This window comes from Pipistrellus kuhlii, unplaced genomic scaffold (assembly GCF_014108245.1).
Source record: "Pipistrellus kuhlii isolate mPipKuh1 unplaced genomic scaffold, mPipKuh1.p scaffold_m20_p_2, whole genome shotgun sequence".
NCBI classification, from domain to species: domain Eukaryota; kingdom Metazoa; phylum Chordata; class Mammalia; order Chiroptera; family Vespertilionidae; genus Pipistrellus; species Pipistrellus kuhlii.
The window spans coordinates 66,330,664-66,348,561 of record NW_023425515.1 but is presented as its reverse complement, the minus strand read 5'-3'; the positions used below and the strand labels follow the sequence as shown (position 1 = coordinate 66,348,561).

The window sequence follows — 17,898 nt, the reverse complement described above, 5'->3', positions numbered from 1 at the left end:
TAAGGAGACTATTCTGTTTCTTAGGCCTTGAATCCATGCAAACTTCCCTTAATCAGATAAACGAAACCTGGTTGACCAGAATGCATTCATTCTTTAGTCAAAATAAAAGTTTCTGAAATTTCTGTAAAAGGATAAACCTGACAGCTTCATATGCTGTCACAGTCACAGAAAAATCAATATACCTCATTAAAAAACCTTTAGAACAAAAAGTGAAGTTTTTGCACAACTGCAAAATAAGTTAACATTTTATTTACGTTAATATATTTGGGGGGAGGGGTATTTAGGTAATCTTTTTTATTAAAGAGAAAAAAACTCATCTAGAGAAGTTAAAAGCTTTAAAAAATCACAGACAAGGTTTCACACACGTATACATGGAGTGGGGCGAGGTGGAAGGAGGAGAGAGAGAAAGGCATGCTTGAGAAATGAAACTTTAAATAGTCCTGAATTTAATCTATAGAAGCAGTCTTGTTTAAAAAAAAAAAAAAAAAAAAGTTTGCAATTACTGACCATTTGACATATAATATTAATACCTGTGTAATGAAGATGAGAAAACACACCTTTTTCACAAGTATAAAATGTGCTAGGTGTTCAAATGAGTCCTCCTGAAACAAACTTAAAAAAGGGTTTACAATACCTACACCTTCAGATGTAAACAGCTACAGGCTCAACTGGTAATGAGACATCACTCAGAAATATATCACAGGTGATTCCTGTCAAGTCATGCACTCTCCACTCAATTTAGCTTCTCTCAATAGAAAATGGAATATTTACCACTCAACTCTGAGGTATAGACATGGATAACAAAGATAATGATATAATTCTTATGAAGCAAAATTCCACTCTTCCTAACATACGAAAAATTTGTTTTCCATTATTTGAGACTACACATAAATTTATAGCAGTCAAAGTTTAAAAGAGAATGAGGTAATACTTAAGGGAAAAACAATCGTTTTCTCTTTCAAAGGATAATGAGTTTGAGATAAAACTGCCTTAGTATATTTGTGGCTTCTTTTATCTTTGAAATTTTTTTTCCCTAGAAAGCCAACAAGAATAGAAAAATTTACACTAAACAGTTTTCACTATTGTTCTGCAGGTCACCTTTTTTTCAGGCTTGAGAAGACTAAGAGGAATCAGCCTGCAAGAGCAAGAGCAAGAGCAAGAGAGGTTCCAGGGCAGCTTTTCAATCAATGATAAAAAGAGGACAGGCATATGTGGTGCTACCCTTCTTTCCTCAGTTTTGTAGCTTAAAAATAGGGAGCTGCAGCAGAAAGTCTATAACCATGAGGTTCTAGATGAAAACCCAAATACTAAGCAAGGGGACTGCAAGATCAAAAAGAACTTGTGTGTCTCAGCATTGTTGAGAGATATACAGGATGGGCAAAAGTAGGTTTACAGTTCCCAGTATGGGAAAGACATGTAGGTTATGATTATTACAACAGCTTTATTTGATCAAAAGAATGTCACAGTGCAACTGTAAACCTACTTTTACCAACCCCATATATTCCTAAATATATAGGCTACCGTTGGTTAGGTATCGTTACTTATATTTCTTTTTCTTTATTGACTGAGGTATTACATATGTGTCTTTATCTCCCCATTGTCTCCCCAACCTCCCAATCATGCCCTCACCCTCTGGCCCTGTTATCTGTGTCCACTGGGTATTGTTACTTTTAGCCAAATGCATTCCTACTTGATGCAACTTAATCAATCCATGTTGATAAACATTTGTAAAATTTTGACCATCCAAAATTTAGATTACTAACACTTTAAGCCAAGAGTTGGCAAACTATGGCCTACAGCACAAATTTTGTCTAACACATGGCTTTGTAAATAAAGTTTTATTAAAGCCATTCCTATTCATCTACATAGCCTATGCTTTCTTTATTACTCTAAAAACAAAGTTGAGCAGTTGCCAGAGGCGATGTGACAAAATCTAAACTATTTACCATCCAGCTCCTTATAGTTTGCTGACCCTGTGCCATTTTTGAAAAAATTATTCTTGTTTAAACTAAAAGTCTTAAGTTGATTCTCTGAAATCTTAAAGTCATACTTAAAATACTTTTTATCTTATTATTAGAGACACAAAAAGTGAATGTGAATGTACCCTATTCTAAGCCATCAACACAGAAAACACCTCCCACATCTTTTTTTTAATTTGCAATCCAGGAAACTTTGTAAACAGATTTAGTGGTGATGATGTAAGTCATAATTAAAGATTTTAATTAATTCTCCAGAGTTTATCACAAAATAAAAGAATGAAATAGAAATTCTTAATAAAAGATAATCAGGCTATTAATATTACAACTTTTAATTAAATGTATATATTTATAACATTAATAATCTCTAAAGATATGGCATTTTATACATTAAAATCAGTAAGACTGTCATAACAAATTACCTATAAATTAACATATGTAAATTTTATTATTGATAAAAGTTGAACTTTCTATGCTTTTCAATATATATATATATATATATATAAATTTTTTTTAAATATGTTTTATTGATATTTTACAGAGAGGAAGGGAGAGAGACAGAGAGCTAGAAACATCGATGAGAGAGAAACATCGACCAGCTGCCTCTTGCATTCCCCCTATCGGGGATGTGCCCGCAACCAAGGTACATGCCCTTGACCAGAATCGAACCTGGGACCTTTCAGTCTGCAGACCGACTCTCTACCACTGAGCCAAACCGGTTTCGGCTCAATATACATATAAAATTAATGGATAATTTAATTCACCATGTGTTTTATTATAAACCTGAAAAAAATTACAAAATATTTAAGCCAGAGTTCTTTCAAAAAGAATAATTTTAAGACAATTTGTTTGGCATTATCTTCTACCAAACGAAGTTTTCATACTATCGTGACATACACTCAAGTTTCAATTGACTCTCCCTCCTCAGTATACATTTTTCACTACCATATTTGGTCACTTAAAGAGTGAATTTTGTCTTTTAAAAAGATTTTTTTAAATCCTAACCTCCACCCTACCTATGAATGTGATCTTATTTGGAAATAAAGTCTTAGTAGACATAGTAAAGTTAAGATAGGGTCATAATTCTAGGCCTGATCCAATATAACTGGTATTCTTGTAAGCAGAGAGAAATTTGTTTTTGTTTTGTTTGTTTGTTTTTAATATGGAATGCTTCACGAATTTGCATGTCATCTTCGCACAGGGGCCATGCTAATCTTCTTTGTATCGTTCCAATTTCAGTATATGTGCTGCTGAATCGAGCACAAGAAGAGAGAAACTTGGACACACGCAGAGAGCAGAACACCACATGATGACAGAAACTGTGAAGTTATCCTGCCACAAGCCATGGGATGCCCGGGGCCACCAGAAGTGGAAACAGTCTTGGAAGCACCTTTTGTTCTTCAATGGTCCAACCAAAGAACACAGGCAATCTCAATCTCTTTATTATGAACTAGAGGCCCAGAGCATGACATTCATGCACTGGGGATTGAGGGGGAGGAGATTTGCCTCAGCCTGGCCTGCACCCTCATGCAATGTGGGAGCCCTAGGGGAAGGCTTAGGCCTGTTCCCTGCTAAGCTGGGCCTAAGCCAGCAGGCGGACATCCCCCGAGGGGTCCTTAGTACTGCCAAAGAGGCAGAAGAGGCTTTTGGCTGAGTAGTGCTCCCCCTGTGGGAACACACTGACCACCAGGGGGCAGCTCTTTCATTGAGTGTCCAGTGTGCATCATAGTGACCAGTCATTCAGCTGTTCAATCGATTTGCATATTAGCCTATTATATAGGACTAGAGGCCTGGTGCACGAAATTCGTGAATTGGCGGGAGAGGGAGTGTCCCCAAGCCCAGCCTGCACTCTCTCCAATCTGGGACCCTTAGAGGGATTTCTGACTGCCCATTTAGGATCAGAGCTAAACGGGCAGTTGGGCATCCCTCTCACAATCCAGGACTGCTGGCTCCCAACTGCTTGCCTGCCTGCCTTCCTAATTGCCCCTAACAACTTCTGCCTGCCAGCCTGATCACCCCCTAACCACTTCCTTGCCAGCCTGATTGATGCCTAACTGCTCCCCTGCCAGCCTGTTTGCCCCTAACTTCCCTCCCCTGCAGGCCTGGTTCCCCCCTCAATTATTCTCCCCTGCAGGCCTAAATCCCTCCCAACTGTCCTTTCCTGAAGGCCTGGTTGCCTCCAACTTCCCTCCTCTGACAACTTGGTCACCCCTAACTCCCCTCCCCTGCTGGCCTGATCATGCACAACTGCCCTCCCTTGCAGGCCTTGTCCCTCCCAACTGCCCTCCCTGCTGGCCATCTTGTGGTGGCCATCTTGTGTCCACATGGGGGCAGCCATCTTTGACCACATGGGGACAGCCATTTTGTGTGTTGGAGTGATGGTCAATTTAAATATTACTCTTTTATTAGATGACATTTATTAAATGACTTCACATGTGAAACTTGAAAACTATATGTGTTTAAATGCAAAGTAAAACAAGAACTTAAGTTTTAACTATGAATTTAAAGATACCAAAGATTAATATTAAACACAGGCTTAGAAAAATTAGTATTCCTGAAGCACTGTATAGCAAAACAGGACAGGACTAAATTTTTATGACCTGCTTAGTTAGTGCTTGATGCTAATCTATTTGGATTTCTGGCAACTTCACTTCTTCCTTAAATCACTGAAACACACACACACACACACACACACACACACACACAAAGATGCTTCTAGGGCTAGATTTCCAAGCATTCCTCAGGGCTATAGGATTATCACTGCAGCTTGTCTGTTTTATAAACATACTTTAATTTAGTTTTGTAAGAAACTGCCAAAGGAGCTTTCTTTAACTAAATAACAAATCAGCCACTTGAAAGACATCAGTCATCAACCTTCTCTGTGGGAGTATTATTATTATGAAACTAAAAACAGGCATTCTTTCTTAAGTGCTTCTGGATTTTAATTATCAAATTTAAATGTCACCAGATATTTAGTGAAAGGAAAACATCAATTTTAATAAGCTGCCTTAAGACTGAAAACATAAAAGGTATTCCACCATAAAGCCAAGTTCACTTGAGTCTTGTGAGTTGGCTTACAGTAATACAATAGTTACCACTCTCAGGAATTTATAAACATTTGATGAACTCTATGCTGCAAGAAAAAAAATCTCCAATTTTAATATCAAAATATAATGTGTGTATAATATATAATTTGACTTGGAAGGAAATTAAATGCATTGCAATAAAAATTTTCACAGCTAATAAACCAGGAGTTGGGGGGTGGTATTAATACAGTACTGAAAAAAAAGTATATAAAATAAATAGCAAATAAATGGATTAAATGTAAACATTTTATTTAAAAACTATGAATTTAGTTTAAAGTTATACCTAATAACTTGTATGCTTTTGTATTTTGAAATTGTACCCCAAAAAGGAAACTGCTGATGAAACCCCTTTCACTTTTTACTTACATGAAAATCAACAAGAAAATTACTTTGTATCTGGTTAGCAAAGAAGCATGGATATTTAGCCATGAAGTCTTTAACAGTCAGATTCTGCAAGTTCTCACCTCTCCACTCTCACAGACCCCCTTTGTTTAATTTGACATTTGTCTAAATAACTTTTTTGTAGTCTCTACTTTCACAGTGTGTTAAAGAAATAAGCTCCTTCATTTCCAAACTTTAGAAAAGTATATTCACATTTCCCAGATTCTGAAATATGAATAAAGGCATTCTTATCAAAACTTAATAAACTTTTTACTCATTTATGATAAATCAATGTCAAGAAGGTAGTCACGTTTTCTAAAGAAAATCCTATTTCCTACCTGGCAGACACACTTGCTCTTAAAAGGACTGACTAGTATTTGTCCTCTGAATCCAAGTTATAGATTGTAATTTTAAAATATTAAAAAGTAATATTTTCATTCCTCTAATCTTTTGCTAAAATAGAAAAAAAAATGCCTAGGATACAAACACATATAGAAAAAAGTTAAATAGTAACTATGTATGTTTAAATTAAAATATTTGTGTTCAAAAAAGCATCAATAACCTATTTTGATTTATTAAAAAATCATTTTTTTCTTATCCCATGAAATGCAAAAGAACTGCAATTTTCACCATTTGTAAATTTAAAAAGAGAAATAAACTAGGTTAATTTTTAAAGTGTAAAATTATTTTTAAAAAGAATATGTCATTCCCTTTCCTGTATAATAAATTATATTTCATAGAATAAATATCATTCACTAGTGCACAAATTATTTAAAAAGAAAGACATAATCCTAAAATTAATTCTCCTGCAAGTAATTATTGTGATAACAAAAACAATATTTTTACCATAAACTTACTGAATTTGAAAAACTATAAACTGATGTAGCAACAGCAGCATTCATCTGAAACAAACTACAACTTCCTTTTATGACGTTGAATGAAATATCTGAGCCAAAAAATATGGTGAATATCCAGAAAACAATTTAAAAGCTGAAAAAACAGACTGGAGTCAGGAAACCAACAAAGGTCACAAAGACACTTGGGGCAGAAATGGCCTCAGACCGTGAGATTGCTGTACTCAGTTCATCAGCACTCTTTCCTCACTTCCTGCTCCTATGCACAGAGCTGCCTTGGAGAAAATGTGGAACTACGTGACACTACAAACAAGGCCATTAACCTGTGAGGTCCAGTAGTAAAACTATTACATAAAGTCCACGTTGTGCAAACAGGTCAATCTCTTTAGGTAGTTAAACTGAAAACCCATGAGGAATTTCTGAACTATTTTGATGACTATGTAACCAGCATGTTTTGTGTTTATACAAACATAAATATTTAAATTAATGCAACATTATTCTTTGGCCAAAGCAATGTTGTCATACAGTGGTATGAGGAAAGAAAGTAGGCTTGTTTGCAGTTTCGTGTGTTGTTGTCACTTTTATTATTATTATTGTGGTAACTAATGTTTTTAATTCAACTTTTAACTGAACCATGTATCTTTTATATGTCACTTCCACAATGTTTTTGGTACACTAATTCATAAACACAACACAGATATAAACAGCAAGCCAAGTGATCTGCAGTCCTTTAGCAGGAAAGGCATTTTATTAATGTAACAGGTTATACATTTTCCTTTCTTCAGCCAAATGGTCAGTGGAGAAAATATTTTTTTCCTGAAAGATTTTAATAAGGCTATCATTTTCTAGAACTAATTTTTTGATGTCAAAATACTTGTAAAAAAAATCTTAATTGGAGTGAATATAATTATACCAACTATACAAATTATGATTTGTTTCTACAATACATGTGCACAAGAAAAGGTCCAGGGCTTTGAAATGACATAAAAAATAACACAACATCTCTGTGTGTCTCTCTGGCACAAATATTTTAAAAGCCTTTATTTTCTTTACAGATAGGTTATCAAACACAGAGCTATTTAACACCTCAGTCAACTTTTGGTTTTGTTTCAGTGGTTGTAAACCAGAGTGTGAGAGGGAAACAATGGATTGTAGCACTCTGATTCACTGAAACAGTTCTAAAATATGGAAAATCTGAATATCCTGATCTGAATATTAGGCCATCACCTCTGGGTGTTCTTAAAAACAGTGCCCAACATCAGGCCTTGCAGAGTCTGTGATTAATACATAACTTTTTATATGAAAAAGTACATTTTATTATTAAAATGGTCATCTGAAGAAACTGCCAAGTCACCAAAGAAAGGCATTCTATCAGTGTTTACATTTGTCAGTGATCACTATCTTCATACCCATTTGCTTTTGCCACTAACACTTTAAGCGATAAGATGTTTGTTTTCTTCTCTGTACTTCAAACTATAAATTGCCCCTTCTCCACAAGATCCTTAACCTCCATTCGACACATATGCACAAAAACATTATGTGTGCCAAAAAACACTGAATTACTCTTCCAAAAAATACCAGCTCAGAATGGTTTAGATGCTCAGCTAGAGAAAGAAGCACGAGCTCAGGGAGAGGTTCGATTACAAGTAGAAAAAAGAAAAAACCATGGATGAAAAGTGATACTAGGGAAAGAAGAGATTACTGTAAAAGTCGAGCAAAGCATGCAGCCTGCCTCTAAAGAAGTCACTATTCCACCTATTCTCAAAGCAAGAAGCTTGCACTATGTGCCTTAGGACCTATTTCAGTAGTAAATAAATATATCTATACTTTATACCTCTTGCCTTCTATACAGGAAATACATTTTGTGGCATTTACTATATTTATCTTTCTATTTGTTTGTAGTTTTATCACATATATGTTGTTACTTTAAAAATTCAGACTACTCATATTTTCACAATCAGTTAAAGCAAAAATAGTTCAAAATTGATACATGAATTTTACCCATTTGCCCTTACATTTAAAGCATCCACAGAGTCTATTTTTAATACAATAGGAACGTTATTATAAAATAAACATTTTGATTCATATACTCATCTAGCATAATTTTCTTCAATAAAGTACTAAATCACTAGAGAAAATACTGATTTAGACAATGAACTCCAAGTTAATATTTCTACTATAACTGTCCTACATTTTTAACCTAATAATACTAATGTACTTAGTGACATCATTTGTAGAATTAAAAATATAAATATATTTTAGGGAATTTATAATATCCCCAATAATTAGTGTATCATACATGTAACAGCCAGTCTACTAAATAGAATACTCTACTGCCTAACAATGATAATCATTTTTTACTGTTTCTTATATAGTCTATAGAACAAAATGCCCAAGAGCTCCTATATACAATGGCACATTTCAGCCTCAGTTTCCATGGAATCGTAAGGGAATCTAGAATTGAGAGTAAAAACATACTACCAAATAAAAAAAAATAAGTCAAAAATCTATGTCCTTGTTACAATAGACCAAGATATTTATCAAATGTAAATTTTGTATAAACACAGCTGGCCACAGAATACTATCAGAATATGTAACATGGATGACAATGAAATCTAACTAGGAATGCTAGACAAGCACAAATACTAATAAACTTTATCTTAAGGTTGAATTTAGGAGAGTGAAAAAATTTAGACACTTAAAACACAGAATTTAAATAATATCAATGTAATCATCAGCATTATGCAATCTATCATCATCTATAAAAATCTACAATCAATCAAAATTTATAGAGTCCCTATGATATGCTCCTACACAAAAAGTCACAAATATAAAAATTTATAAATGAAATAGTTGTTATAACTAATGAGTTAGCAAATGTTTCAAGTTACTATAAAAGATGTAAAAAGTGGGATACAAGTTTACCATATTACAAATTACTACAACCAATTAAAACACTGTATCAACTTAAATTCCTGATCTAGAAGTTACACACCTTCTCACTGTCCTAATATCCTAAAATGTAAATTTTAAGAGACCAGGAGGAATTTCAGGGCTACTAAATCTGGGAATTCAGGGCTACTAAGAACTGTAAAGATATTTCTAGAAAAACTTAGTTTTATTAGATCAATGGTAGAACTACGAAGTGAAAATAGAGTTTTAAAAATATATTTTATTGATTTTTTACAGAGAGGAAGGGAGAGAGATAGAGAGCCAGAAACCCCACCAGGGATGTGCCCGCAACCAAGGTATATACCCTTGACCGGAATCGAACCCAGGACCTTTCAGTCCGCAGACAGACCCTCTACCACTGAGCCAAACCGGTTTCGGCTGAAAATAGAGTTTTAAACAAACATCTAGCATCTCACAATCTTGGCCATTCTTGAAAGGCCTAAGAAGAAATAATCACTAGGATACATCTCTACCTTATTTTTGGTTCCTTCTGGCAATCCAAACTGCCTTGGGCAGTCCTGTAGAACAGTCTTAAGAGCTTTAAGCTAAAAGGCAACTGGAAGATTTACCACATTCAAGATATATAAACTGGTCCAAGAATATTGTGATGAATCTACAGTTATATAATTGGCTAGACTAGTATGATTATATTAGGGATCATCACTAATTTAGAGAGCAAATTATGAGTAAATAAATCTTTATGCCATTTTACATTTGGGAGAGGGTTTTCCTATGTTTAAATTAGATGGTTTTATTCTCTCTGGACTATTTGTTTTTTCTGGATTTATAGATAAATTCAGAGTCTGCATACCTAGGTAAATTAATTTTCTCTATACAATCATATGTATCATTAGGCTAATTTTTCCAACCTGAAAGAAACATTAGAGGTTTCTTAAGAGATTTTTCTATATATAAAAGGAAAATAAATTCCACAGAGGTTATCTTAAACTGAAATTCAACTGAACTGTGTTAAAATATTATATATTTTAATTAATACTGTCTTTGTTTTTCAGTTTGGAAATCTAAGTAAAGTAGCACTACCAGTGAATATTCCCAATATATTTAAAATACCCTAGAAATCAAATGATTTGTTATATTCTTTACTTGGTTTAAAGTACTGTAGATCATAAAATTTAACATTAAATTAGCCAAACAACGAAGCTTTAATGAGGGGTCTCTAATTCAAAAATTATAGACACAAAATAAGGAGTCAGTTGCTCTCTCCTCCACCCTAGTCCAGTTTCTCACTTAATAGACAAGTATGAGAATGGAAACTACATCTCTCACACACATCTACAACACCCACACATTCAATCGAGACTCCATCTTAAAGACAGTGTTTCTTATATCAAATCCTGGTGGATGTGGAACAATAGAAAACCAGTTGCAATGCAAAACATTACAGCCACTTCGGAAGACAGTTTAGGAATTTCTTACAAAGCTGAACATAAGCTTACCATAAGATCAAGCAATAATGCTCCTAGGTATTTATTCAAAGAGCTGAAAGCTTATGTCCACACAAAAATCTGCATATGAATAATTACAGCAGTTTTATCAATAATTGCCAAAAACTGGAACCAAGATGTCCATCAACAAGTCAATGAATAAACAAACTGTGGTCTACCCATGTAATTAGTATTACTCAGTGATAAAAATAAATGAGCTACCAAGCTATGAAGACATGGGGGAGCCTTAAATGCATATTGTTAAGTGAAGGAAGCCAGTCTGAAAACATTACATTATTACGTACTTTCAACAATATGACTTCATAAGAGGGTTAAACCATACTGAGGAGCAAAGGGCATTTTATAAGCAGTGAAACTATTCTAAGATGATACCGCGCTAAAAATTACATAACATTATACATCTGTCAAAACCCACAAAACTATACAACACAAAGAGTGAACGTTAATACAAACTATGAACTTTAATTAATAATTCTGTATCAATATTGGTTCATCAACTGTAACAAATGTACCGCACTATACAAGATATTTATAATAGGAATAACTGCATATAAGAGAGAGGGTACTTTCCAAGTAATTTTTCTATAAATCTAAAATATATAATAATATCTATTTTAAAAAAATAAGAACACTCTCTCACAAATTAGCTATTATCACAAATTTTTGTAAAACTACAAGATCTAGATAATGTGAAAAGTGAAGACACAATTGAAATGACATTTCCCCAAAGTAAACACATTTTGACATTTATGCTACCTGTGAAACAAAACGCAACATAAATGACTTTAACACTAAGAAATAAAACCCGAAATAGACTTACCTGTCCTGTGACTGCTCCTCGTACATCCTCTCCTTGCCTTCTTTAAAGAGTCTTATGGCCCGCTTCGACTTTTTCATTAGACTATCAATGTAGATTTTAAAATATTCATTCTCACTGAGTTGGGCAAGTTTCTGGTTGTCATCATATTTATTCAATATAAGTCGTAAATGCTGATATGTATCAGGTAAAATATCAAGTATATATGGTGGGCTATTTTTCAACTGAAGTTTGGGATTTTGGCACAGTCTGACCTAAAAAACAAAGACAAAAATAAAACATTTCATATGAACCACACTTTTTTTTATAGAGATACTTAGTAAACTATGTACTATTTCTTTATTTTCCATTGTATGAATTTTGACCTTAAATTATTAACACCAGTCTACAAAGTGTTGACAAATATCTCTTAATACAATTAAAACCTATTTCCTTCTCCTCCTATTCAGTTTTATTTTTTAATTTAATTTATTGAGGTGACATTGGTTAATAAAATTACAGGCCATCCTCAGGTTACATTGGACTCGACTTAAGTCATTTTGTGGTTATGTCACCATATCCCATATATATATATATATATATATATAGATAGATAGATATATATATATATGTATGTATGTATGTATGTATGTATGTTCCACCATTTCGACGTAATTTACCACAAGTAAAAGTCAGGAATTGTTATCTTTCTTTTAAATTTTTTTTAGTTTCACTTCATTACTGCTGCATATGTGCTCCATGTGAGTGACATGTAGCACATATGTAGATAGGTTCTGGCTTATGGCGAAAAATCACATTACTCCGACATAACGCGAGGACCTACAGTATATAGTTTTCAGGTGCACAATTCTATAAAATAGGGGTGTCGAACTCAATCAGAGAAGGGGCCAAAATCTAAAATCCAGCCTAAATCGCGGGCCGAATGGTTTACTGAACAGTCATAAACTGTCATTGTGATGGAAACGCAGCGGAGTGCAGTGATGACAGCGCGGTGCGGGCCACATTGCAAGGCCTGGCGGGACAGATTTGGCCCGCGGCCTTGTGTTTGACACATGTGCTATAGAACATCAGCTGTATATTGTATTGTGTGTTCATCACCCTAAGTCAAGTCTCTTTCTATCACCATTTATTCCTCCTTTACCCTGTTCTACCTCCTGCCAACCCCCTTCCCCTCTGGTAATCACCATAATGTTGTTTATATACATGAGGTTTTCTCTGGGTGGTGTTTGTTTGTTTGTTGTTTTTGGGTTTTTTTGTTTTGTTTTTTGGTTTTTGGTTTTTTGCTCAGTTTTACTTCAACCATACCTTTACTGTCAAGTCCTAAAGTTTTCAACTTCTCGTCTACAATGTCTCATTGTTCATGACTTAATAGAACTCCAGGGTATTAATTATTGCATACCACTAACATTCTCTTTTTAAAATAAAAATGAGGAAATGAGACTCTTCTGGTAACTAATGTTTCATATCTATATATTATTTTACTACATTGAACTCCTAGGTAAAATGCTTTTATAGATTTTAATTAATGTTTTATATATTGTTCCTAACCCTAAGGAGAATAAAACATAAGTGCAATTTTAATAACTGAGTTATTAGGTAGTAAATGGTGTCAGGTTAGAACGAGCCTTTTCCACCACCCCAGATTATCAACCATGCCTATAAACCTGTGTTACAGTATAACCACTCAGTCATTCCATCAGGTGCTGCACAACCACTGGGAGTACATTCACTTTCACATGTTCTTGTGATAGGGTATAAGGAACCATCCAGTTATTTAATTAAATCATTGGGAATTGCTTAAGATCATACATAGAGTGAACTTGCAAAATATACGCATACAGGCAATTTACTGAAAAGCTAATGAAGAGTAAACTTGAGGTTCCCTCATACACCTGGCTCTAAGGCCTTCATTATTATTATTATTATTATTATTATTTTGTAAGTTTTTCAAGAGCAAGACATTTTAAACATAACTGGCTAAGACTGCCATCTTTTTCTAATATGACTTTCCTTCCATCACATGTATCCTGTTGGTTGGCAATGGAGTAGACATGGGCATTTACGGAATCAGGCTAATTAGAATTTGGGCTGAAGATACATTTAGTTTAACTTTAGTGGAAGGTACATGTGAAGTGCACAGTCACTTCTAGAATTAAATTACTGCCAGCAGTTGTAATAAAAGAATGGCTTCAGAAATACTTTAAGTGCCCACAATACTGACTAGCCCAGCATAGGAGCAGGAAGGTCCAGGTCAAATCGGGTCATCTCAGTGTGTCCAGTGGATAATGTAAGAGAATCAAAGTATAAAATGTACAGAGTGGAAATTCCCTGATGTTTGTGAATTTCTCATACTTTTAAAGTATGACTTGTTATAACTTTTTTGTTCAAAGAAAATTGACCTTCATATCCAATTTTGTATTTATACTTTTGCATTTTTTTTTTTTAATTAAAAGGACCCCTCCAAATTTCAGATCATGCAAAACTTGCATCCACTGCTGGATACTCATAAAAATGTCTGGGCCAAATAGAAAGCAGCTGAATAATAATACTTTCAAGAACCACAAACAAAAAAATAAGAAGCCCTGGCCAATGTAACTTAGTTGGTTGGATGTCATGGCATGCACCAAAAGGTTGCTGATTCAATTCTCAGTTAAAGCACGTGTCTAGGTTGTGGGCTGGATCCCTGGTAGGAAGCAACAGATTGATGTCCCATACTGACATCAATGTTTCTCTTTCTCTCTCCCTCTCTCTTCCTATCTAAAAATTAATTAAATTTTTCAAAAACTCAAGAAAACAACAAATGAAAAGAGTACTCTTAAACTTACTATCTCTCTTGCTTTTATAAAATAAAAAACATATAATTTTTATGGGGAGAAAAAAATATTCTTCAAACTATCAAGCATGAGCCCCCAACTTAAGACAACCATTTATTACATTCACTGAGAGCATCTTCATATTTTCCTCCTCATTGTATACAGTGCCCAAAACAGAGCTGTCTAGCATATAGTACAGAACTAATAAATGGATATACAGATCACTTGGTTAATTCTGGAATACCACATACCATATATATACATAAGGTATATGTGAAATACATAAACAGTATGATTATATTACTTCTCTGTTTTCATGATTTAACCACACTAATATTCAAATCAATAACCCAAAGGTATAGGCATAGTTTAAATGTAAAAACTGCCCTAAAGTCTTAGTAAGTCACTAATATGTAAATGATTTCAGAAATCCTAGTTGAAATAAGATATAGCTTTTCAATTCCTAAGACTAAACAATAGTATCAAAAGTATATACAAATTTTAAAAATATCTCTACCAACATCCTCCAGGAGCAGTTAAATTTCAGCACATAAAACTTGGTACAACATGTTACAATTTAAAAAATTATTAACTTGTAGTTAGGGAACTGGGCAATTGCAAATTCATTTCCTCTATTGTTGAATATATCAATTGATAAATAAAAAATTTCTCCCAAGTACTTTTTTCAGACATTGAAAATAACTATTCTTCAATAGATTCTTTTAAATGTTATACATTTTTAATTAACTATTATCTACCTAATCTTTTTCTCATGCTTTATTTAAATCATAATTCTCTCTGGGAATTTATTGTTTCATTCAGTAATATTGTTTGAATAACTACTATATACCAGGTACTAAGCTTTGTGCCAGGAAATTATAGATGATTAGAAGATACTTCCTGCCTCAAGGAGTCTGGCAGAAGAGACCTAGTTCTCTATAATTAATTTAGGAGCAAGGCAATTCTGCTCTAAGGGATCTTATTAATAGTAAAGATCCTGTCCAAACCATTCATTTTCAGATAAAGCAACTAAGAACTACAAAGATTAAGGGACTATTAAGAAGTCATTAATCCAACACAAGAGCCTGCATCTTCTGAATCTCAGACTGATCTTCTTTCTACCTATATCATAATTTAATTAGTACCAGACATATAATCAATGATCCCTGGCTATACTTATTTACATTTTTATTTTATTCCATTTGCAAATTACATAAACTTTGGGACTCATTTTTTTTAATTTTACAAACCTTTGTGTCAGGCATTGTTTCAGGCGCTAGAGAATATAGAAAGAAAGAAAGAAATCATAGATCTGTGTGTTTTGTAGTGAAAAGAACTAGTGGCCTAGAAAAGAATTGCAGGAGAATTTGAGCAATGCAAAACAGGAATGTATGAAGTGCTACATGGGAGCGTTAAGAAAGGCATACCGAAATTTGTAAAAGGAATAATCCATGCAAAGGGTGTGCAAAGGCTTGAGAGGAAGCAGAGTGCACAGTGTGTTAAGAGCAGAGTCAATGCCCTCATTCAAAACCATGGGGAAACAGAAAATCCATGGGTGAGCAGTGCAAGTAGATTTGAAATTGGCTAGTCAATTCATCAGGCCCCTACAGGTCACACAGTTTTCTAAATTTGCACTGAGGAACATGCAACATACAATGCTGAACTACCATATGCTGCTAAGCATGAAGTTCATCAGGTGGATTAGTATTAAATTCTAATTTATGACCACTCCTGCCGAAAATGAATAACCTTACACCAGGACTATGCCTTCTAAAAGGTCAAATTCAATTCAATTCAATAAATATTTATTGAGTGCTTGTTATGTGCAAAGATAGCCAAAGCCAGGGAAAGAAAAATTGCTTTTCATAAAGCAGTATATTAAGAAGAAAAATCAAGATCACCACAAGGTTCAAGTTCTGATTTTGAACTCTTCTAGAAGTACCCAGGGAATGAAAGTGGTCCCAACACAGAAGAGTTTACCAAAGAACAAATTTGCAGTCACACTTTACAATGATAAACTTTTCCAGGCACTGACTGAAGCATGAAAGCATTAGTTCATTAGCAACATTCCTCTTTGCTTTTGAACTAAAAGGCAAAACACTTAGTATTGGAATTAGGCTAAAAATTGCATTATAGTCACTGACTCAAAGGATTTTAGAGCTAGCTGAAAAGGACCTTGGGGATCATCAAGACTAACTCCTTCCCTTTGAGATGACAATACTAAAACACAGAAACGGAACCTAATTGAGAGTCAGGCACTCTCTTCATTACAGTAAACAACTGCCTAGTGTATTTGTTTAAATGTATGTAAAGAATTTTAAGCAGGCCTGTCTATATATGTCCGCATTGTTTGACATACATAAAAATATATGTCTAATCTATAAATACTGTGTATATTTCAATAGATTCATGAATATGTATACACATACATAAAAATTTATAATCAGTCATATCAAAGCAAAAGCACAACTATAAATACAGAATTTATAAGAATTTAAAAACCCATTAATTATTCTTAGAACACTTGCATTTAAAGAGTTTCCTGACTTTGCCTTAATTAAAATTTCCAACCAATAGGTAACAAAGAGGTATTAGGTCATCCAACATATTTCTTGCAAACAAGGTCAAACCAGGTCCTACAATGTATGAAAGAAAGTATACTGAACCAGATGGAAACTTCAACAGTAAGACATTGTGTCTATATGGTAGCAGACTTTCAGTATGAAACACACCACACTTCATGGGGCATTCAGTTATATTAAATCAAGTAAGGTACCCACAAAGTGAAATAACCATTTTTAAAGACAATATGGAAAGCCTGAAAGAATGCCTTATCTCTGCTTCTCATGTAAATGTTGTAAGAGGTTCCGTATTACAGTTACATAAAAGTACATCATCATGATAAAAAGCATCTATAAGTAGTTTGGGTTTTTGGTAGGCAGTTAGACATGAGCAGAACAAAGACGATGGGCCAAGTACAGGTCACCAGGACTAAAAGCCCCAAGTGCCTAACATCAGGCAAAACTGGGAAAACAAGGACCTCGCCCCTAGGCAACCTTCCTGTTCCAGCATATGCTGGTAATACAGTTCAGACTCTCCCCTGACCTTTCCTCCCCTGGGCTACTGCTAGTTTTAGACCACCTTAGAGGAGGAACAAGAGACAGAAGGATAACTTCATACAACCCCCAAACAAACCTTTGCACTAACCCCTAGGATAACCTCTAGACTTCAGTTGTGTTTCAGCTCCAGGACCAGAAAAGCAGCAAAACCAGACAAGGGATGCATGGCTGGCCTCAGGACCAGATGCACTGACTAATGACTCCCTGCCCTGGTGCCAACCAATCAGTCAGGACCCTGAAAGGAGACACCTGGAAAGCTGATGAATATTCTATTGAGATCCTCCCCCTAGGGCCTCCCCTAAAGTCTCCACCCTTAAAAGCCCTTAGGACAGAGAACCCAGCACACTGTCCCTCTCAGAAGCACTCCCATGCTCTTCAAGTTCCCCTTTGCTTCCCCCAGACCAGGCACCTTTAGCTTTCTTTCCTCTAAGCTC

At 34.5% G+C, this 17,898-nt stretch overlaps 1 protein-coding gene and 1 non-coding gene across 6 annotated transcripts in view; both read right to left on the bottom strand.

Annotated features, from left to right (window-relative positions):
* Window positions 1-17,898, bottom strand: part of CBLB (Cbl proto-oncogene B) — a 212,556-nt gene that overhangs the window by 185,089 nt on the left and 9,569 nt on the right. For all 5 annotated transcript variants that reach the window (XM_036448716.2, XM_036448718.2, XM_045584017.1 and 2 more), the window contains exon 3: window positions 11,536-11,786. In XM_036448716.2, the coding sequence (XP_036304609.1) occupies window positions 11,536-11,786 (251 nt within the window). The remainder of the gene's footprint in view (window positions 1-11,535; window positions 11,787-17,898) is intronic.
* Window positions 3,133-3,239, bottom strand: LOC118724998. The gene has a single exon (XR_004989766.1). It is a non-coding gene; the product is annotated as a U6 spliceosomal RNA (small nuclear RNA).